This window comes from Trichomycterus rosablanca, chromosome 1, assembly GCF_030014385.1.
Source record: "Trichomycterus rosablanca isolate fTriRos1 chromosome 1, fTriRos1.hap1, whole genome shotgun sequence".
NCBI classification, from domain to species: Eukaryota; Metazoa; Chordata; class Actinopteri; order Siluriformes; family Trichomycteridae; genus Trichomycterus; species Trichomycterus rosablanca.
Genome location: NC_085988.1, coordinates 74,174,422 through 74,192,915, shown reverse-complemented (window position 1 = coordinate 74,192,915; position 18,494 = coordinate 74,174,422). Strand labels below are relative to the sequence as shown.

Below are 18,494 nucleotides of genomic sequence, written 5' to 3'. Positions count from 1 at the left end.
CACTTTAATTTAAACTGACCTACAGTTGTAAATAAATATTATGCAACAGTGGCAACTCATCAACTAGGCAACTAGTGGTGGGCATTAAGCAGGCAACACTCTGAGCACTAGTCCAAACTTGATTCTCTATGATTTCTGTAATTGTTCTTTTTCTATGATTGACTAAATGAAACCCTAATCCTTCCACATATAAGTTTCTTGTGAATGTTGTGTGTGTGTATTGGCAAAAAAAAGTTTATTGTATTATCTGTCAATAAATAAGAGAGCCATGCCACCAAGTTTAATTGCATTCTAAAACATTCTACACCACCAATCCATTGCAGGGCTTTGGCCAGCCCCACCTCAGACATAGCCAATCACGTCTGTGTAGATGTAACGAAGGGGAACATGACGGGAGACAAGGGCGGACACTAGGGTGGCCAGCCGTCCGGCTTTAGGTCAGACAGTCCGATTTTTCAGCTGCCAGTCCTCCACCCATGCAACGCTAGGACGGACACTTAAAAATCCTCCTTTTGGAATGAACTGGTTACATTTTTAATCAATATTATCTGTCATTGGCTCAGGTACATGTCAAAACAAATGCTTTGTATTTCATTGGTTTAACAGCCTCATTTGACTGCTTATAGTGCTACCCAGAGCGGTAGAGAGAACAGAGTGGCGACACTCTCATAGGGAACCGTTGGAAAGGGGGCGGGACATATTTTCTGCGCAGCTTCCGGGTTGTGGAGCTCTGAATAGTTCCAAACATCCCATAGAGCCTCATTCATTTCCACTACTTATCAAGCATTTTTAGCTGTATGTTGCTTTGTTTTAAAAAAATAATGAATTTAATGTCATTAATATACTTAATACTGTTATTGTTTAGCATTTGCTCAGCACTAAATGTTACATGTTTATCTTAATTAATAGGTATAACCCAATTTAGCTCAGTCAGTTAAGATTAATTAATGACACTAGAGTCTTTTCACCTAAAATTAGTTGATTAATCAAGAGTCTTGTTACAGAAATGATCATAAAACATTAGAACCACAATAAATCATTATACTTTTACTTTCATACTTAAGTACATTTGAAGGTAAATTTAGTTTAGTACTTTAGTGGAGGTAAAGAGTATTTTTACTTTTACTACTACTTTTGCTGGAGTAATATGTTACCTTGGATATCTCTACTTTAACTCAACTACATGGTTTGTGTTCCTTCTCCACCACTTACATTAGACAAAATGAACTAGTGCATATTCATAATGAATTCATTAATGTATTACATGTAGGAATCAATGATTAATCACTCATGAAATAAGAGATGAATGAAGCTTTTTCATGTACCTGCACTATAATGTTAAAGGTACGGTAGTGTGTTTATCAATCTGTTCATTCAGTGCAGGTAAACCTTATGAATCCAGCACATGACTTAGTGTTTAGCCAAAATGATTATTATTATGAATCCTCAGGAAAGTGAAGGGAGATTAGTTTATGCAAAAAACAAAACATAAAAAACTCTTTAATCCCTGTACTGTATATTGTCTCTACTACTTGATGATATGGCATTATGTAATGTATGCTAATATAATGTACTGTGTGTTAACAAGAACGACCTATTAACAAGTCATTATAAACATCAATCTTCCACTTCATATACCAAATTGACATTAAAGCAGATGCAGTAAATGTAAACGCAGTTGAAAATCCCCAGAAATTGTACAAATGTTTATTATTTAGCGTTTAATATTTAATTCACTGCTGCCTGTCCCATATGAGAACATGACAGCGCCGGGTTTGTTTGGAACTATTGGAGGGTTACATGAACCACGTGACCGCGTGGCGGCGAGATCAAGGAGTGTCGCAACTCTCTCTATCTACGGCTCTGGTGCTACCTATCGTGGGCGGACCTTCTGCGATTGGCCAGTGGTGGGTGGCTCGCCCACCACTGGCCAATCGGAGAAGGTCTGCTCTCTAAACGCTAGTCTGTGATTGGGTGGTTGAATTTCGCCCGCTCGCTCTGTTCTGCATACACCTTTACCCGAGTCAATTAGTCAGCTCTCATGCTTAGGAATGCTAGTAAAACAGTAATTTGTTATAGAATTCTTGCTTAAATTGATCAAAAACTCTGTTATATGGGTTATGGTTTCATTCTGTGTATTGCAGTGTCATGTCCCCCTGTTCCTGGTATGACGTCCTCCTTTTGGGGGTGTAATGTCCTCCTTTTTGTGACTATGAATGTGGCCACCCTAGCGGACACACATGCAGAGATGATCCAAACGTTCATTTCAAATAACAGACAAGACAGGATTGCTCAAGACAAGACACACTAACAAATGAACTAAGCTAAATTAGATTAGATTAGATTGATCTTTATTGTCAATGTTCAAACAACGAAAAACCATTCAGCACTCTGGATTGACAGCAAGTGTATATATCCATTAAGTCACAAGGACACACAAGGTACAACAGATGTCAATGAATAAATGCTATGCTAACTGCTAATGCTAATCTAACCACACATGAAACCTGACACTAATCTATCCTGAAGAGCAACTATCAAAACCATGAACAGCAGGAAAGTCAAAATCATGCCAAAGTAACGAAGAATCTATTCAAAATAGCCTCCCCAACAATACACAGCCTCTCCTTAAATGACTTGGGCACTTATCCTGCAATGAGGTTCAGCTGTAAATTATTAGCTAATTGTCCAATAAACATGAGGGGCGTTAACTTGACACTATGAACAAAACCATCTCCAACATGTGCTCCCGTAGACAGAAGCGTGGCACATACACATGAGCTCTGGGAGCACAGAGAGACTGGATCTTGGTGTGTTGGTGGGTTAGTATAATAGACTGCTGCAGTACCTGAGCATCATGTTAAAATCATAACATGTATGTATTTATTCATTGTCTGTTTGACCTTTATCCTGATCAGGATCATGGTGGGAAACACATAGGATAGGTCAGCAGTCCATTACAGGGCAGACAGACACACACACACACACACACACACACACACACACACTCAACACCAAATGATTAATCTTAGTCAATATGTTTAGTCAGAATCCACAAAAAACTAATAAAGACTCAAATTTCCATCCATCCATCCATTCATTGTCTGTTGTACCAACGCTGTCTGGGTCACGGTGGGTTCTATTCAGTGGGAGAAAGGCAGGAAACACCCTCAGGAAACAGATTGTCAGTTCATCACTGGGCAAACACACACACACACACAGACTCACACGCCTAGTGGGACTTAGTATTTCTAATTAACCTGACTGCAAGACTGTGGGTAGAAATCAGAGCACCCAAAAGAAACCCACACAGACAGGAGGAAAACATGCAAACTCTACACAGAAAGGACCCGGACGATTCCACCTGAGAATCAAACCCAGGATGTTTTTGCTGTGAGGTGACAGTGCTACCCACTGAGCTACTGTGCTGCCCTCAAAATTCCAAACATTCAGTTACAAAAGAATTACAGTTGCAGAAATAATTTAAATTCAGTACTACCATGGCAAGCTGTAGCCTAGTGGTTAAGGTACTGGGCTAGTAATCAGAATGTTGCTGGTTCAAGCCCCACCACACAGGTTGATGCTATTGGGCCCTTGAGCAAGGCCCTTAACCCTCAATTGCTCAGACTGTATACTGTAACTGTACTGTAAGTCGCTTTGGACAAAGGCGTCTGCTAAATGCTGAAAATGTAAATGTAAATGTAATGGCATATGTGCTTCTTCCAACTGTAGGTTTCCAGACCTGTCTGATAAAAGATTAATAGTTACACTTTATGAAGGCATAAAATATACAGTTGCTTGTGTATGTCACGACTCCAGCCTCCCAGTGTTCCTGAGCTCCCAGAGACTGTAGACTATGTTTATGTGCCACGCCCACCTCTCTGGGAGCACTCTCACTGAGCCCTGAGCCAACGCCCCCTTTTTCATTGGTTCTCTTGGCCAATTAACTCCAGCTGTTCCTCATTTGAGGAGTATAAGAGGGGAGCTAGTGGAAGGCTCAGTGGAGGTTTTTTGCTATGGTTTTATGGTTATGGTTGAGTCTCTTGGTTCGGTTCGGTTCGGTTCGGTTCGGTTCGGTTCGGTTCGGTTCGGTTCGGTTCGGTTCGGTTCGGTTCGGTTCGGTTCGGTTCGGTTCGGTTCGGTTCGGTTCGGATCTGTTCGGTTCGGTTCGGTTCGGATCTGTTCGGATCTGTTCTCCTTGTTCTCCTTGTTCTCCTTGTTCTCCTTGTTCACCTTGTTCGCCTTGTTCGCCTAGTTAGCCTTGTTCTCCTTGTTGGCGTAGTTAGCCTTGTTCTCCTTGTTGGCCTTGTTCGCCTAGTTAGCCTAGTTCTCCTTGTTCGCCTAGTTCTCCTTGTTCGCCTAGTTCTCCTTGTTCGCCTAGTTAGCCTTGTTCGCCTAGTTAGCCTTGTTATCTGTGTTTAGCCTTGTTTTGTCTTGTTAGCCTTGTTTAGCCTTGTTTAGCCGTGTTTAGTCTTGTTAGCCTATTTAGCCTTGTTTAGCCGTGTTTAGTCTTGTTAGCCTATTTAGCCTTGTTTAGCCGTGTTTAACCTTGTTTAGCTGTGTTTAGTCTTGTTAGCCTTGTTTAGCTGTGGTTAGCCTTGTTTAGCTGTGGTTAGCCTTGTTAGCCTGTTTAGTCTTGTTTAGCTGTGTTTAACCTTGTTCAGCTGTGCTTAGTCTTGTTAGCCTTGTTTAGTCTTGTTTGCCTTGTTAGCCTTGTTTAGCTGTGTTTAACCTTGTTTAGTCTTGTTAGCCTCGTTAGCCTATTTAGCCTTGTTTAGCTGTTTAACCTTGTTTAGCTGTGTTTAGTCTTGTTAGCCTATTTAGCCTTGTTTAGCTGTGTTTAGTCTTGTTAGCCTATTTAGCCTTGTTTAACCTTGTTCAGCTGTGTTTAGTCTTGTTAGCCTTGTTCAGCTGTGTTTAGCCTTGTTTAGTCTTGTTAGCCTTGTTTAGCTGTGCTTCACCTTGTTTAGTCTTGTTTGTTTTGTTTGTCCTGTCTTTTGTTATTAATAAATCTTAATTTGAGTACATCTCTGTGTGTGTCCGCCCTCTTTGTCTAGTCCTAGCCCCCTCGTTACAGTGTATTAATATTGTAGACAGATTGTAATGTTGATTTTGTAAATTGTGAGATACAGACAACCTAAATACTAAAGGTTTAACACTTAATGATTTGGCTTTGGATCAAATGGAACAGCTTCTGAATAAGTGGTTTGATAAATGAGCACCATCTCTGGTCCCATACTAGCACTAAGTCAGTGTAAAAGTCGTACTTGAGTACTTTGCTCCACTGAGAGTGTCAAGGAGAGATAGTTAGCCTCTAGGGGCAAATTTTCCCTTTCTCTGCAGTCTGAAATCCCGAGAGAAGAGCTCTCACCAAGAGATGCCTTTTTGTGGAAAACAGACAGAGTGTAAAGGCACGCTGGGCATTTTTGACACGCTTTTTGTGATTTGTGCACTGTTTCTCACTGAAGTATGGCAATCGTGTGCATGTTTTTAAGCAACATGATTTATTTATTCATTTTTTCAAATTTCAAAACAGAACCAGTCTTTTTTTCTGCCCTTAAAACTTTCTCTAGGGCAGGCTCATAAACCAGATCAAACATTCTCACACACACACACACACACACACTCATGTGCATGTCTACCCACCACACCTGCTCTACACACGTGCAAATACATGACATGGTTATCAAACATTTAACAAAAGAAGCATTTGATCTTTGATTTGAGGGCATCTTTGGTGGTAAAACTGAATGATTTTGTGAAAGCACATGTCCTGCTTTGCATCGCACACTATACACCGATGAGGCATAACATTATGACCACCTTCCTAATATTGTGTTGGTCCCCCTTTTTCTGCCCCATATGCAACAAACTGTGATGCACTGTGTATTCTGACACCTTTCTATCAGAACCAGCATTAACTTCTTCAGCAATTTGAGCTACAGTAGCTCGTCTGTTTGATCGGACCACACAAGCCAGCCTTCCCAACATGCATCAATGAGCCTTGGCCGCCCATAACCCTGTCGTCGGTTTACCACTGTTCCTTGGACAACTTTTGATAGATACTGACCAATGCAGACTGGAAACACACCACAAGAGCTGCAGTTTTGGAGATGCTCTGACCCAGTCGTCTAGCCATCACGATTTGGCCCTTGTCAAACTCACTCAAATCCTTACGCTTACCCATTTTTCCTGCTTCTAACTTCAACTTTAGGAATAAAATGTTCACTTGCTGCCTAATATATCCCACCCACTAACAGGTGTCGTGATGAAGAGATAATCAGTGTTATTCACGTCACCTGTCAGTGGTCATAATGTTATGCCTCGTCGGTGTAGAAGTTCTTATATGAAATTCTGTATCTGACACCAGGAATAGCTTGCAATACAAAATGTTTACTTCATACAGTAGTGTTCAAAAAAATAGCAGTGATTTTAAAAAAGTGAATAAAGCACAAAATCATTCTAATAACTTTTATTTCCATAAATGCAAATGCACTGAAAATACTACACTTTTAATTCTAAATCAAAACATTAACAACATTTAGCCAGTTTGTGTTAATCCTTTACAGAAAGTTAAGAAAAATGAATATTAGGCTGTTCAAAAAAATAGCATTTTTCTCAAAAAATGTATCTATAAACTAAAAATGTTTGAGGTTTCACTTTAGTTTAAATTACTGAACTAATATTTAGTGGCATTACAATTGTTTCCAAGATCTGTGTTGCATGGAGTCGACCAACTTCTGGCACCTCTGAACAGGTATTCCAGTCCAGGATGATTAGACTACATTCCACAGTTCTTCTGCAATTTTGGGTTTTGCCTCAAAAGAACGCATTTCAGATATCAGCTCACAAGTTCTCTATGGGATTGAAGTCAGGGGATTGGGCTGGTCACTCTATTACCTCAATCTTGTTTGTCTGTAACCAAGATGTTTTGGGTCATTGTCATGTTGAAACACCCATTTTAAGGACATTTCTTCTTCGACATAGGGCAACATGATCTCCTCAAGTATTCTGATATATTTAAACTGATCCATGATCCCTCGTATGTGATAACTAGGCGTAACACCATGGTATGAAAAACATCCCCATATCATCATTTTGTACCACCATGCTTTACTGTCTTCACAGTGAACTTTGGCTTGAATTCAGTGCTCAAGGGGCGTCAGACATACTGTCTACGGCCACTAGACCAAAAAAATCAAATTTTGCTTTCACCAGTCCACAAATGTTGAGCCATTTCTCTTTGGACCAGTTAATGTGTTCCTTGGCAAATTTGAACCCATTCAGGTCATGTCTTTTTCTTAACAACGGGACTTTGCAAGGAGTTCTTGCTGGTAAATTGGCTTCACTTAATCATCTTCTGTACTTACTGGTAACTTCAGATGTTCCTTGATCTTTCTGGAGGTGATCATTGGCTGAACCTTTGCCATTTTGGCTATTCTTCGATCCAATTGAACAGTAGTTCCACGCTTCCTTCCGCGTCTTTCAGATTTTAGTTGTCAATTCAAGACATTTGAGATCATTTTAGCTGAGCAGCCTATAATTTGCTGCACGTCTGTATGTTTTTTCCCTCTACTATCAACTTTTTAATCAAAGTACGCTGTTCATCAGAACAATGTCTGGAACAACCCATTTTACCCAGTATTTCAAAAGGAAATGTGCTATGACCAAGCTGTGCAACATTTGCCACCCTCCTACCTTAAATAAGGGCCAAAATTGACACCCGTTCTTCTGCAGAATGAATGGCTTCACCAATTGAACTCCTCACTGCTATTATTTTGAACAACTCCCTTTAAATCAATGCTTCGATTACTCAGAATGAGCGGCATGCATGTCCTAATTGTTGGGTTTGTTTTGTTTTCATTACTCTACTACACTTTCAAGTAAAATTTTTGCTATGTAAAAATAGCATTTCTACTAAAAACAGTGATTTATCAGGTCAATGGTGTTGGACTGCTATTTTTTTGAACACCACTGTATGTAGCATGCAATATATGGTTAAACGCCATGAGTGACTGTTGGACTTGTTGGACATCTCATATAAAAACATGCGCATTGACATTGAGTTGTCCTCCTTCTTTTTGCTATGACAGCCTCCAGTCTTTTGGGAAGGTTTTGATCTGGAATTTGTGCCCATTGAATCAAATGAGTGCGTGTGAAATCATGCACTGATGTTGGACGAGCATGTTGGACCTGGTTCACAATAAATTTTCCTATTCATACCAAAGATGTTTAATGTGGTTTAGATAAGGGCCCTGTGCAGGCTGCTGAAGTTCCTCCATACCAAACCATGTGTTTCCAGACCTTTTGTTCACAGGGCACAGTCATGCTGGAACAGGAAAGTGTCCCAATTGCTCCCAATTGCTTTAATCTGGTCAGGGTTAACCAGGAGACACTGGATTAAAGGCAGATACGAGGGTTCTTCAAAAAGTTTCTGCACTTTTTAAAATCTATTTATTAAGAATTTCAAACAATTTACATCACTTTTGTACATAGTCACTTTCCTTTGCGATGCATTTTTTCCAGCATCATACAATTTTAAAGCCATCAGTAAAGATGATTTTGGTTGAGTGCGTAGCCACTAATGCACCACTGCTTTCACATCATCATTACATGAAAATCTTCTTCCCCTTAAAGCTTCTTTGAGCGTCCACAAAGGTGGAAATTAGAAGGCGCTAAATCTGGACTAAAAGCTCTCCCTCAGTCTCTCAGGCACGCCCAATTACTACTCCTTACACCCTTACCGTTTCCAACCAAAATATAAAAGTGTGGAAACTTTTTGAAGATGCCTCATATATTCTGGACAGGGCACCAATCCATTGCAGGGCTTCGGCCATACTCCCTTAAACATTGCCAATCATGTCTGTGTAGATGACCGTCTAGTGACAATCATCAATGATTCATTTATTGTCTGGGGTGGGTTTGATTCACTGGGTGAAAGGCAGGAAACACCCTGGACAGGTCAGAAGTTCATTACAGGGCACGCACGCACGCACGCACACACACAAAATTCTTGTAGCTCCAGTTGGTCTGACTGTATGTCTTTGGACTTGTGGGGGAAAAACGGAGCACCCGAAGGTAACCTACGAGGACACAGGGAAAACAAGCAAACTCCACACAAAAAAGACTCTGGCTGCCCAGTCAGGGAATCGAACCCTGACCCTTTTTGCTGTAAGACAGCGCTACCCACTGCACCATGCCACCATTTTTTCATGTAATGAGAAAATAGGAGCAGTTTTGATAGACCATCTATTCATATTGAGAACAAGGGGGATTATAGATCTTCAGGTGCAATATCTGATTTTATTAGCATGTAAAATTTGCTCTATCTATAACTGGAATTCACTAATAATGTAACCAAGATCACAATGCTAAACAGGCTCCCACCACCATTTTACTGTAAGGAAGGTATCAGCCAGTGCCTGTTTTTCACTAGACAGTTTGCTTGCTGTTCAGCCCAGAGTAACTTTTTTTCTTATCAGATCAGAGACTATTTCTCCTCGTGTTGACAGAGTCATGTACCTTTTATTCAACAGTGGCTTCCGTCCTGCCACTGTGCCATAAAATCCTGATTTATGATGTGCTGTAGATATAGTTGTCCATCCAGCCTTTTCCCATCTCTGTACAGGACATCTAGAGCTCTAGAACTGCTTATAATGGGTCCACCTGCAGTATAGAGCGCCTGAGGGCACGGATTGCAGTACCATGCTCACCTGCCATTCATTAGAACCAGCAGAAGGCATGGACATCAATTTCTTAAATAAACTCCCTCTACACCTTATTAGGCATTAATGCATTTTAGTTGCGAGGAGTCCTTTTTGTTTTCCTGCACAATCTGTGAGGCCGGTATGCTGGGCTGCCTAAGGCTCAACTTTCTTTTCCACCGGTTCTTATGTCAACATTCTTTTAAACTTTTTCCTGGGAACTCGCAGGATCCCTCCTGGGCTCAGATAGTGTCAGGTGTAGGAGTGGCAGTCTGGAAGGTTACAGATTTTGCCAAACTTCTTCTTATTTACAATTGTTAAGGTTACTGTAGTCCTGGGAACACTCATAGGGTCTGTAAAAACCTAGTTAGCTGCCTTGCTGCCTACATAGGCAGCTGCCTATGTAGAGAGGATTCTAATAAGACATCAAACTCATAAGGCAGATTATTTAGACGCACTACTTAGACAGCGATTATGCTGATTACAGCATCACAGTTTTAGCTTACTAAGCTAACACAGTTAGCCTCAGGCCATTCAAACCAATCAGGACTTCTGTGATAGCATTTTAAAAAGAAACACACGAACCCTCAGTGGTTTAATGGATCTTTACTTATTAAAGCAATGCGTTGAAATTAGTCATGTACAATTCTCTGAGACTCGAAGAGTGATCAGGGGTTTGACTGTCTCTTAAATAGTCAGTGAGATAAGGGACAGCACGAAAGCTTTGAATCAGTCCCACCCATTTCTGGTGGTTTATTGACGTTTTCGAAGCTTTCTACGTCATAGCCACATGAGGGTAGGGACTTCAATACAAGCTCAGATACACTGAGTCGACTCTGCGAGTGTTACAAAAGTGAAACAAGCTTCGAAGCCTCGGTATCGAATGTGCCATCCTTATTAAATTATACAAATTTCCAAAGTCGTCAAACCATGTCTTTATGGACCTCGCTGTGTGCACTGGGGCACGATGATACAGTAGACCCTTGACTTATGAATTTAATTGGTTCCAAAGGGCTGTTCTTAAGTCAAAATGTTCGTTAGTTCAACCTATTTTTCCCATAAGAAATAATGTAAATAGAATTAATCCGTGCCAGACCTCCCAAACCACCCCGTTACCTAACCTTTCTAATATCTTAAATGGTCTTTTTTGTTATAAATACAAGTATATTTGCCCTTAAATCTTAAATTATAGAATAGACATTCCTGTAATAAACAATAATAAACAACAATACACAGTAGTACTGTACTGTACATAAACACACATCACATTTCAGTACAGTATGTGTGCTGTACCATACACCATAACACATTTCCTTCTTTTTATATAAAATGTATCTACCAAAAACAACAATAACTCTTATATTTCTCTATTATTTCCTTCTTTATTTCAGTAGTGTTGTATTTTGTAGGTGTAATTGCACGAAAGAAAGAATACTTTACTGAGCCGACTTCCTTCTTCTCTCTCACTCACTGCCCCCTCTGTCTGATACACCGTGACATCTACTGGCAGGAGTAATTATACTGTACAACAACAAATGTAATAGATTTTTAAATTTTTCAACACTACGCTTTCTCTGCACCTTCTTTGGGGACATTTTAATATTGAATTTTACAAAATATAAAGAAAACACTGGAAAAACACAGTCCGCTGTCCGAATGTTCGCTCACTGTATATATATACATATATATATATATATATATATATATATATATATATATATAGAGAGAGAGAGAGAGACGGTCGGAGTCAACTTGTTCGTGACATCACGTGTTTCGCGGATTTCGGTTCGTAATCCGAAATTTGTTCGTACGTTAAGTTGAAAAAGATCGTTCGTAACCCAAAATGTTTGTATGGTAAACCATTCGTAACTCAAGGGTCTACTGTATATGTTTTTTTTTTTATATTGTCATTGGACTTATGCTGATTATTATGATTTGTAATTAAAAATTAAATACATTTAAAAAAGCAAAATACAAGCATATTATTAGTAGTGCAGACTCATCTTGTGTTGACACTATCACTGATTTTAAACTTTAAGAGTTTGTTGAGGCGTAGAAAAACCTTGGTGTTTTATACCCAATTAGTATCTGCCCACATGCCTAGTGCGAATAATAGAGTAGGTGTGGGTGGGATAAGAATGAGCGTACACCCAGAGCACAAAGCATTTCTTTAGTGTGGGAGCTTATACAACACTCTGTCCTTGAATGCTGAAAGATGAACTGCCCCTCTGCAGTGTGTGAGGGGGCAGCAGTGTTGGACGGGTGACCTCTGTAGACTAGATTCATGTACACTAATGTACTGCTACTCTAGGCACTACCACTGCTCGACGCCCCACTAGGGGTCAGAATTTTACAGATTTGAGTTCTCTTCTCAGCAACAAACACAAAATGTCATCAGTGATTAATAATGACTGTTCTGCTTGTGAACACATGTATCTATACCTACAAAACACTAGTATGGCAGGAAATTACACAATCCCAGAGACATCTCTGGCAAAAATAAAATCATAGCAGCTGAAATTTGGACAGGATCGCACGGAACGGCAGCGTGTTCTGTCTGTTGATAAAAATAGTCTCACCAGCTGAAAGAAGGCATTTCAGCACCATTAGTCTTCATCGCATACGCTCTATTAGCTTGAATTTCTATGGCAACAGAAAGAGCTCATATTCTTGTCACTGCACGGCTCGCAGGCTTAGGCCAGACATTGGGGTGGATTGACACCTGTTTTCCGCAATGCTGGGAGAGCGAGGGAGCTTTTGCCAACAACGCTGGCACAAACTGACACTTACTGTGGAATGGCTCTTTGCAGGCGTAAGATTGAAAATAAACAAGTGTCATTTGGATTGTTTGCTTAGGCTGGTCCCACCGGGCTTCACGTCTTTTACTAGCAAACAAATATCCCATCCAAGCAAAATATGTACACAATATGGTCATAATATGTGGACACCTGACCATCAGCTTGTTGGACGACTCCAACAACAACCCCTACAACCCTGGGCATTCATTAAAATGTAGACGCCCACCCCCTTTTGTGCAAAACTTTATATAATGCTTAAATCACACTACACAATTTTTGCCCTGATTTCCACTTGCCGACAGGTTGCCGCTAGATGTGCCAGCTTGGAGGCAAATCAGCGTTCGCTCAGGGCTTGAGAATTGAGAGATCAATTGATCAAGAGATCAAGTTGTGTAGTGTGAACTGTACAGCGATCTGAACAACTTGAAGGCCATATAGTGTGAACTTGTCATAAGGCAACTGCAGCTGTGTTGCTGGTAGTGTTGCTGGTTATCAGGTAATTTCCTTTTCTTTTTCTGCTAAATTTAGTTAGTTCGTACTGTATAACAAAGACAGTAGTTTTCTGCCTCCAGATGGTTTGGGTATTTTACAGACTGCATGTTAGATTATTAGATTGAATGACATACTGGAAGGAGCCATGGTTTTCTGGGGGTTTAAATCCTGGGCTGGATTCACAAATACAGAAGGTACATGGCGGTAGGCAAACCTAGTCATTGAGGGGAAGGCACATATCAGTTCACCCTTAGTGCTGGTCCCATGTCCGGATAAACAGGAGGGCTGCATCAGGAAGGGCATCCGTGCCAAATCAAATGATCCGCTATGGCAACACCTAAAGGCATTCTTTTACATTAGATTTATAATATATTATTATATAAACAAGAACTCATTCAAGGGAGTTGGGGGGGGGGGGGGGGGGGGCAGGGGCCTTATGAACTCTGACACACACACACACATACGCATACATACAGTGTATCACAAAAGTGAGTACACCTCTCACATTTCTGCAAATATTTTATTATATCTTTTCATGGGACAACACTATAGAAATAAAACTTGGATATAACTTAGAGTAGTCAGTGTACAGCTTGTATAGCAGTGTAGATTTACTGTCTTCTGAAAATAACTCAACACACAGCCATTAATGTCTAAATAGCTGGCAACATAAGTGAGTACACCCCACAGTGAACATGTCCAAATTGTGCCCAAAGTGTCAATATTTTGTGTGACCACCATTATTATCCAGCACTGCCTTAACCCTCCTGGGCATGGTATTCACCAGAGCTGCACAGGTTGCTACTGGAATCCTCTTCCACTCCTCCATGATGACATCACGGAGCTGGTGGATGTTAGACACCTTGAACTCCTCCACCTTCCACTTGAGGATGCGCCACAGGTGCTCAATTTGGTTTAGTCCATCACCTTTACCTTCAGCTTCCTCAGCAAGGCAGTTGTCATCTTGGAGGTTGTGTTTGGGGTCGTTATCCTGTTGGAAAACTGCCATGAGGCCCAGTTTTCGAAGGGAGGGGATCATGCTCTGTTTCAGAATGTCACAGTACATGTTGGAATTCATGTTTCCCTCAATGAACTGCAGCTCCCCAGTGCCAGCAACACTCATGCAGCCCAAGACCATGATGCTACCACCACCATGCTTGACTGTAGGCAAGATACAGTTGTCTTGGTACTTCTCACCAGGGTGCCGCCACACATGCTGGACACCATCTGAGCCAAACAAGTTTATCTTGGTCTCGTCAGACCACAGGGCATTCCAGTAATCCATGTTCTTGGACTGCTTGTCTTCAGCAAACTGTTTGCGGGCTTTCTTGTGCGTCAACTTCCTTCTGGGATGACGACCATGCAGACCGAGTTGATGCAGTGTGCGGCGTATGGTCTGAGCACTGACAGGCTGACCTCCCACGTCTTCAACCTCTGCAGCAATGCTGGCAGCACTCATGTGTCTATTTTTTAAAGCCAACCTCTGGATATGACGCCGAACACGTGGACTCAACTTCTTTGGTCGACCCTGGCGAAGCCTGTTCCGAGTGGAACCTGTCCTGGAAAACCGCTGTATGACCTTGGCCACCATGCTGCAGCTCAGTTTCAGGGTGTTAGCAATCTTCTTATAGCCCAGGCCATCTTTGTGGAGAGCAACAATTCTATTTCTCACATCCTCAGAGAGTTCTTTGCCATGAGGTGCCATGTTGAATATCCAGTGGCCAGTATGAGAGAATTGTACCCAAAACACCAAATTTAACAGCCCTGCTCCCCATTTACACCTGGGACCTTGACACATGACACCAGGGAGGGACAACAACACATTTGGGCACAATTTGGACATGTTCACTGTGGGGTGTACTCACTTATGTTGCCAGCTATTTAGACATTAATGGCTGTGTGTTGAGTTATTTTCAGAAGACAGTAAATCTACACTGCTATACAAGCTGTACACTGACTACTCTAAGTTATATCCAAGTTTCATGTCTATAGTGTTGTCCCATGAAAAGATATAATGAAATATTTGCAGAAATGTGAGGGGTGTACTCACTTTTGTGATACACTGTACATACATGATGGGACTCTGACACACTCAAATATATACATACATGATGGACTCTGACACACACATACATACATGATGGACTCTAACACACTATCTAAATACATACAACACACACACACACAACTTAAATACATACAACTACTGTATTGTACTGCTGTGACTGTGTTACTTGCATCTTTGCACAATATTGCAATTTGCACAAGTTTTTGCATCTTTGCACCTTATTCTTTTATCTCTGCTGCTATAAAAAAAACTCTACGCTGCTAACTGCATATCAGAATATGCTTTTCTACCTCACGTACCATTTACTCAGTACAATGTACTGACCAACACTTGTCTCTAGTCTTGTCTCCCTTAATTACTTTTTAGATTAGAAATATATTTTTGTATTTATTTTAGGCCTTTTTGTATTTATTGTACTGTTGTCTATCTGCACTGTCTACTGTATTGTCTTGCACTTTTTGTTCTATGTTGCACCCTGGTCCTGGAGGAACGTTGTTTCATTTCAATATGTACTTGTATATACAGTGCCTTGCAAAAGTATTCAGCCCCCTTGAACTTTTCAACCTTTTGCCACATTTCAGGCTTCAAACATAACGATATGAAATTGTAATTTTTAGTGAAGAATCAACAACAAGTGGGACACAATCGTGAAGTGGAACGAAATTTATTGGATATTTTAAACTTTTTTTAGAAATAAAAAACTGAAAAGTGGGGCGTGCAATATTATTCGGCCCCCTTGCGTTAATACTTTGTAGCGCCACCTTTTGCTGCGATTACAGCTGCAAGTCGCTTGGGGTATGTCTCTATCAGTTTTGCACATCGAGAGACAGAAATTTTTGCCCATTCTTCCTTGCAAAACAGCTCGAGCTCAGTGAGGTTGGATGGAGAGCGTTTGTGAACAGCAGTTTTCAGCTCTTTCCACAGATTCTCGATGGGATTCAGGTCTGGACTTTGACTTGGCCATTCTAACACCTGGATACGTTTATTTGTGAACCATTCCATTGTAGATTTTGCTTTATGTTTTGGATCATTGTCTTGTTGGAAGATAAATCTCCGTCCCAGTCTCAGGTCTTTTGCAGACTGCAACAGGTTTTCTTCCAGAATGGTCCTGTATTTGGCTCCATCCATCTTCCCATCAATTTTAACCATCTTCCCTGTCCCTGCTGAAGAAAAGCAGGCCCAAACCATGATGCTGCCACCACCATGTTTGACAGTGGGGATGGTGTGTTCAGGGTGATGAGCTGTGTTGCTTTTACGCCAAACATAACGTTTTGCATTGTGGCCAAAAAGTTCGATTTTGGTTTCATCTGACCAGAGCACCTTCTTCCACATGTTTGGTGTGTCTCCCAGGTGACTTTTTATAGATATCTTTGAGAAATGGCTTTCTTCTTGCCACTCTTCCATAAAGGCCAGATTTGTGCAGTGTACGACTGATTGTGTCCTATGGACAGATTCTCCCACCTCAGCTGTAGATCTCTGCAGTTCATTCAGAGTGATCATGGGCCTCTTGGCTGCATCTCTGATCAGTCTTCTCCTTGTTTGAGCTGAAAGTTTAGAGGGACGGCCGGGTCTTGGTAGATTTGCAGTGGTCTGATACTCCTTCCTTTTCAATATGATCACTTGCACAGTGCTCCTTGAGATGTTTAAAGCTTGGGAAATCTTTTTGTATCCAAATCCGGCTTTAAACTTCTCCACAACAGTATCTCGGACCTGCCTGGTGTGTTCCTTGGTCTTCATGATGCTCTCTGCGCTTTAAACAGAACTCTGAGACTGTCACAGAGCAGGTGCATTTATACGGAGACTTGATTACACACAGGTGGATTCTATTTATCACCATCAGTCATTTAGGTCAACATTGGATCATTCAGAGATCCTCACTGAACTTCTGGAGTGAGTTTGCTGCACTGAAAGTAAAGGGGCTGAATAATATTGCACGCCCCACTTTTTAGTTTTTTATTTCTAAAAAAAGTTTAAAATATCCAATAAATTTCGTTCTACTTCACGATTGTGTCCCACTTGTTGTTGATTCTTCACAAAAAATTACAATTTCATATTGTTATGTTTGAAGCCTGAAATGTGGCAAAAGGTTGAAAAGTTCAAGGGGGCTGAATACTTTTGCAAGGCACTGTAGCTGAAATTACAATAAAGCCTCTCTTGACTTGACTCTTGATCTGACTCTTGACTATTAGTTCACTCTTAGTGCCGGTCCCAAGTCCTGATAAATAGGAGTACTGCATCAAGAAGGGCATTCGGCTTAAAACACCAAAAAAACAAAAACAAACTGTGCCACATCAAATGATCCACTTTGCCGACCCCTAATGGTTGCACAGAAAGGCATTCATATACATTAGATTTATAATATACTATTATATAATAAAGGAGCCATGCAAGGGGGACCCTACATATTATTTTAACATGAGCTCTGTTTGTGCCTGAAAAATAATTAAAATACAGTGGTACCTTGTAACTTGACGCCCCCTAAGCTTGAAATCTTTGAAACTTGATGCCCTTATAGTGTGTGACTACAAGACAAAGCTGCATTTGTGTGAAATAACTGTCAGATTTACTCTGAAACAGGACACAAGGGTTGAGCAAATTCACTCTGAAAGTGTCCACATGTATCTGTGTTTAGCTGGATTTTTCTCCTGTTTCATTTTTAAACTTGTGTTATAGCTCTGGGTTCTGGGAAATTGTAAGAATCTGCTTTTCCAAGAGAGTCTAAAATGCTTATCGTAAAAAAAAAAAAAGCTTAACGTGACTTAATGTATTAAAAGAATGACATAGAAACACTAAACCTCTTTTAATTATTAAGTTCTCTCCACTAATGAAATTCCTTGCTCGATTTAGTACAATAAGTCATGTTATGCTTTGTGCACCGCCACACTTCATACGAAATAAATAAAATAACACAGCCGGCACAAAAGCTATTTTGCCGCTTCTCATGTGAATGCGCCTTTTACTGAACTCGCTAAGGAATACGGTATTCAAAGATCAAGCATCTCCACATTTAAGAAGCATAAGGAAACAATAAAGAAGTAAAGTGCTAAAGTGCAGGTTTTATTGTATTTAAGTATTTTCAATTGTATTTCAGTATTTTTATATTATATTTGTGTTATTTTCAGTGTATAAGTGTCAAAAACAACCCCATTATTTTACATTATCCTAAAATATATGCAGTTCCACAGGACCATGGAACACATTAACAGGTTTTCCATACATCCTTATAGGAAAAAATACCTTGAAACTCAATGCCTTATAAACTCAATGCCACTCCCAGAACCAATTGGCGTTGAGTTTCAAGGTAACACTGTATATGTATTAATCAATGAATTACTTTATACACATTCTGTACTGCACCACAACATATGGCAACAACACCAAAAACAGCAACTTGGTAGTAGTTGGGCTTGAACAAGCAACTTAACTGCTTTT

General features: G+C 40.5%; 1 protein-coding gene across 1 annotated transcript in view; it reads right to left on the bottom strand.

Moving 5' to 3' along the window:
• LOC134327990 (troponin I, slow skeletal muscle-like) overlaps positions 1-18,494 on the bottom strand; it is a 56,351-nt gene that overhangs the window by 36,926 nt on the left and 931 nt on the right. Inside the window, exon 2 of the mRNA XM_063009268.1 lies at positions 17,204-17,315. Within this exon, the coding sequence (XP_062865338.1) occupies positions 17,204-17,315 (112 nt within the window). The remainder of the gene's footprint in view (positions 1-17,203; positions 17,316-18,494) is intronic.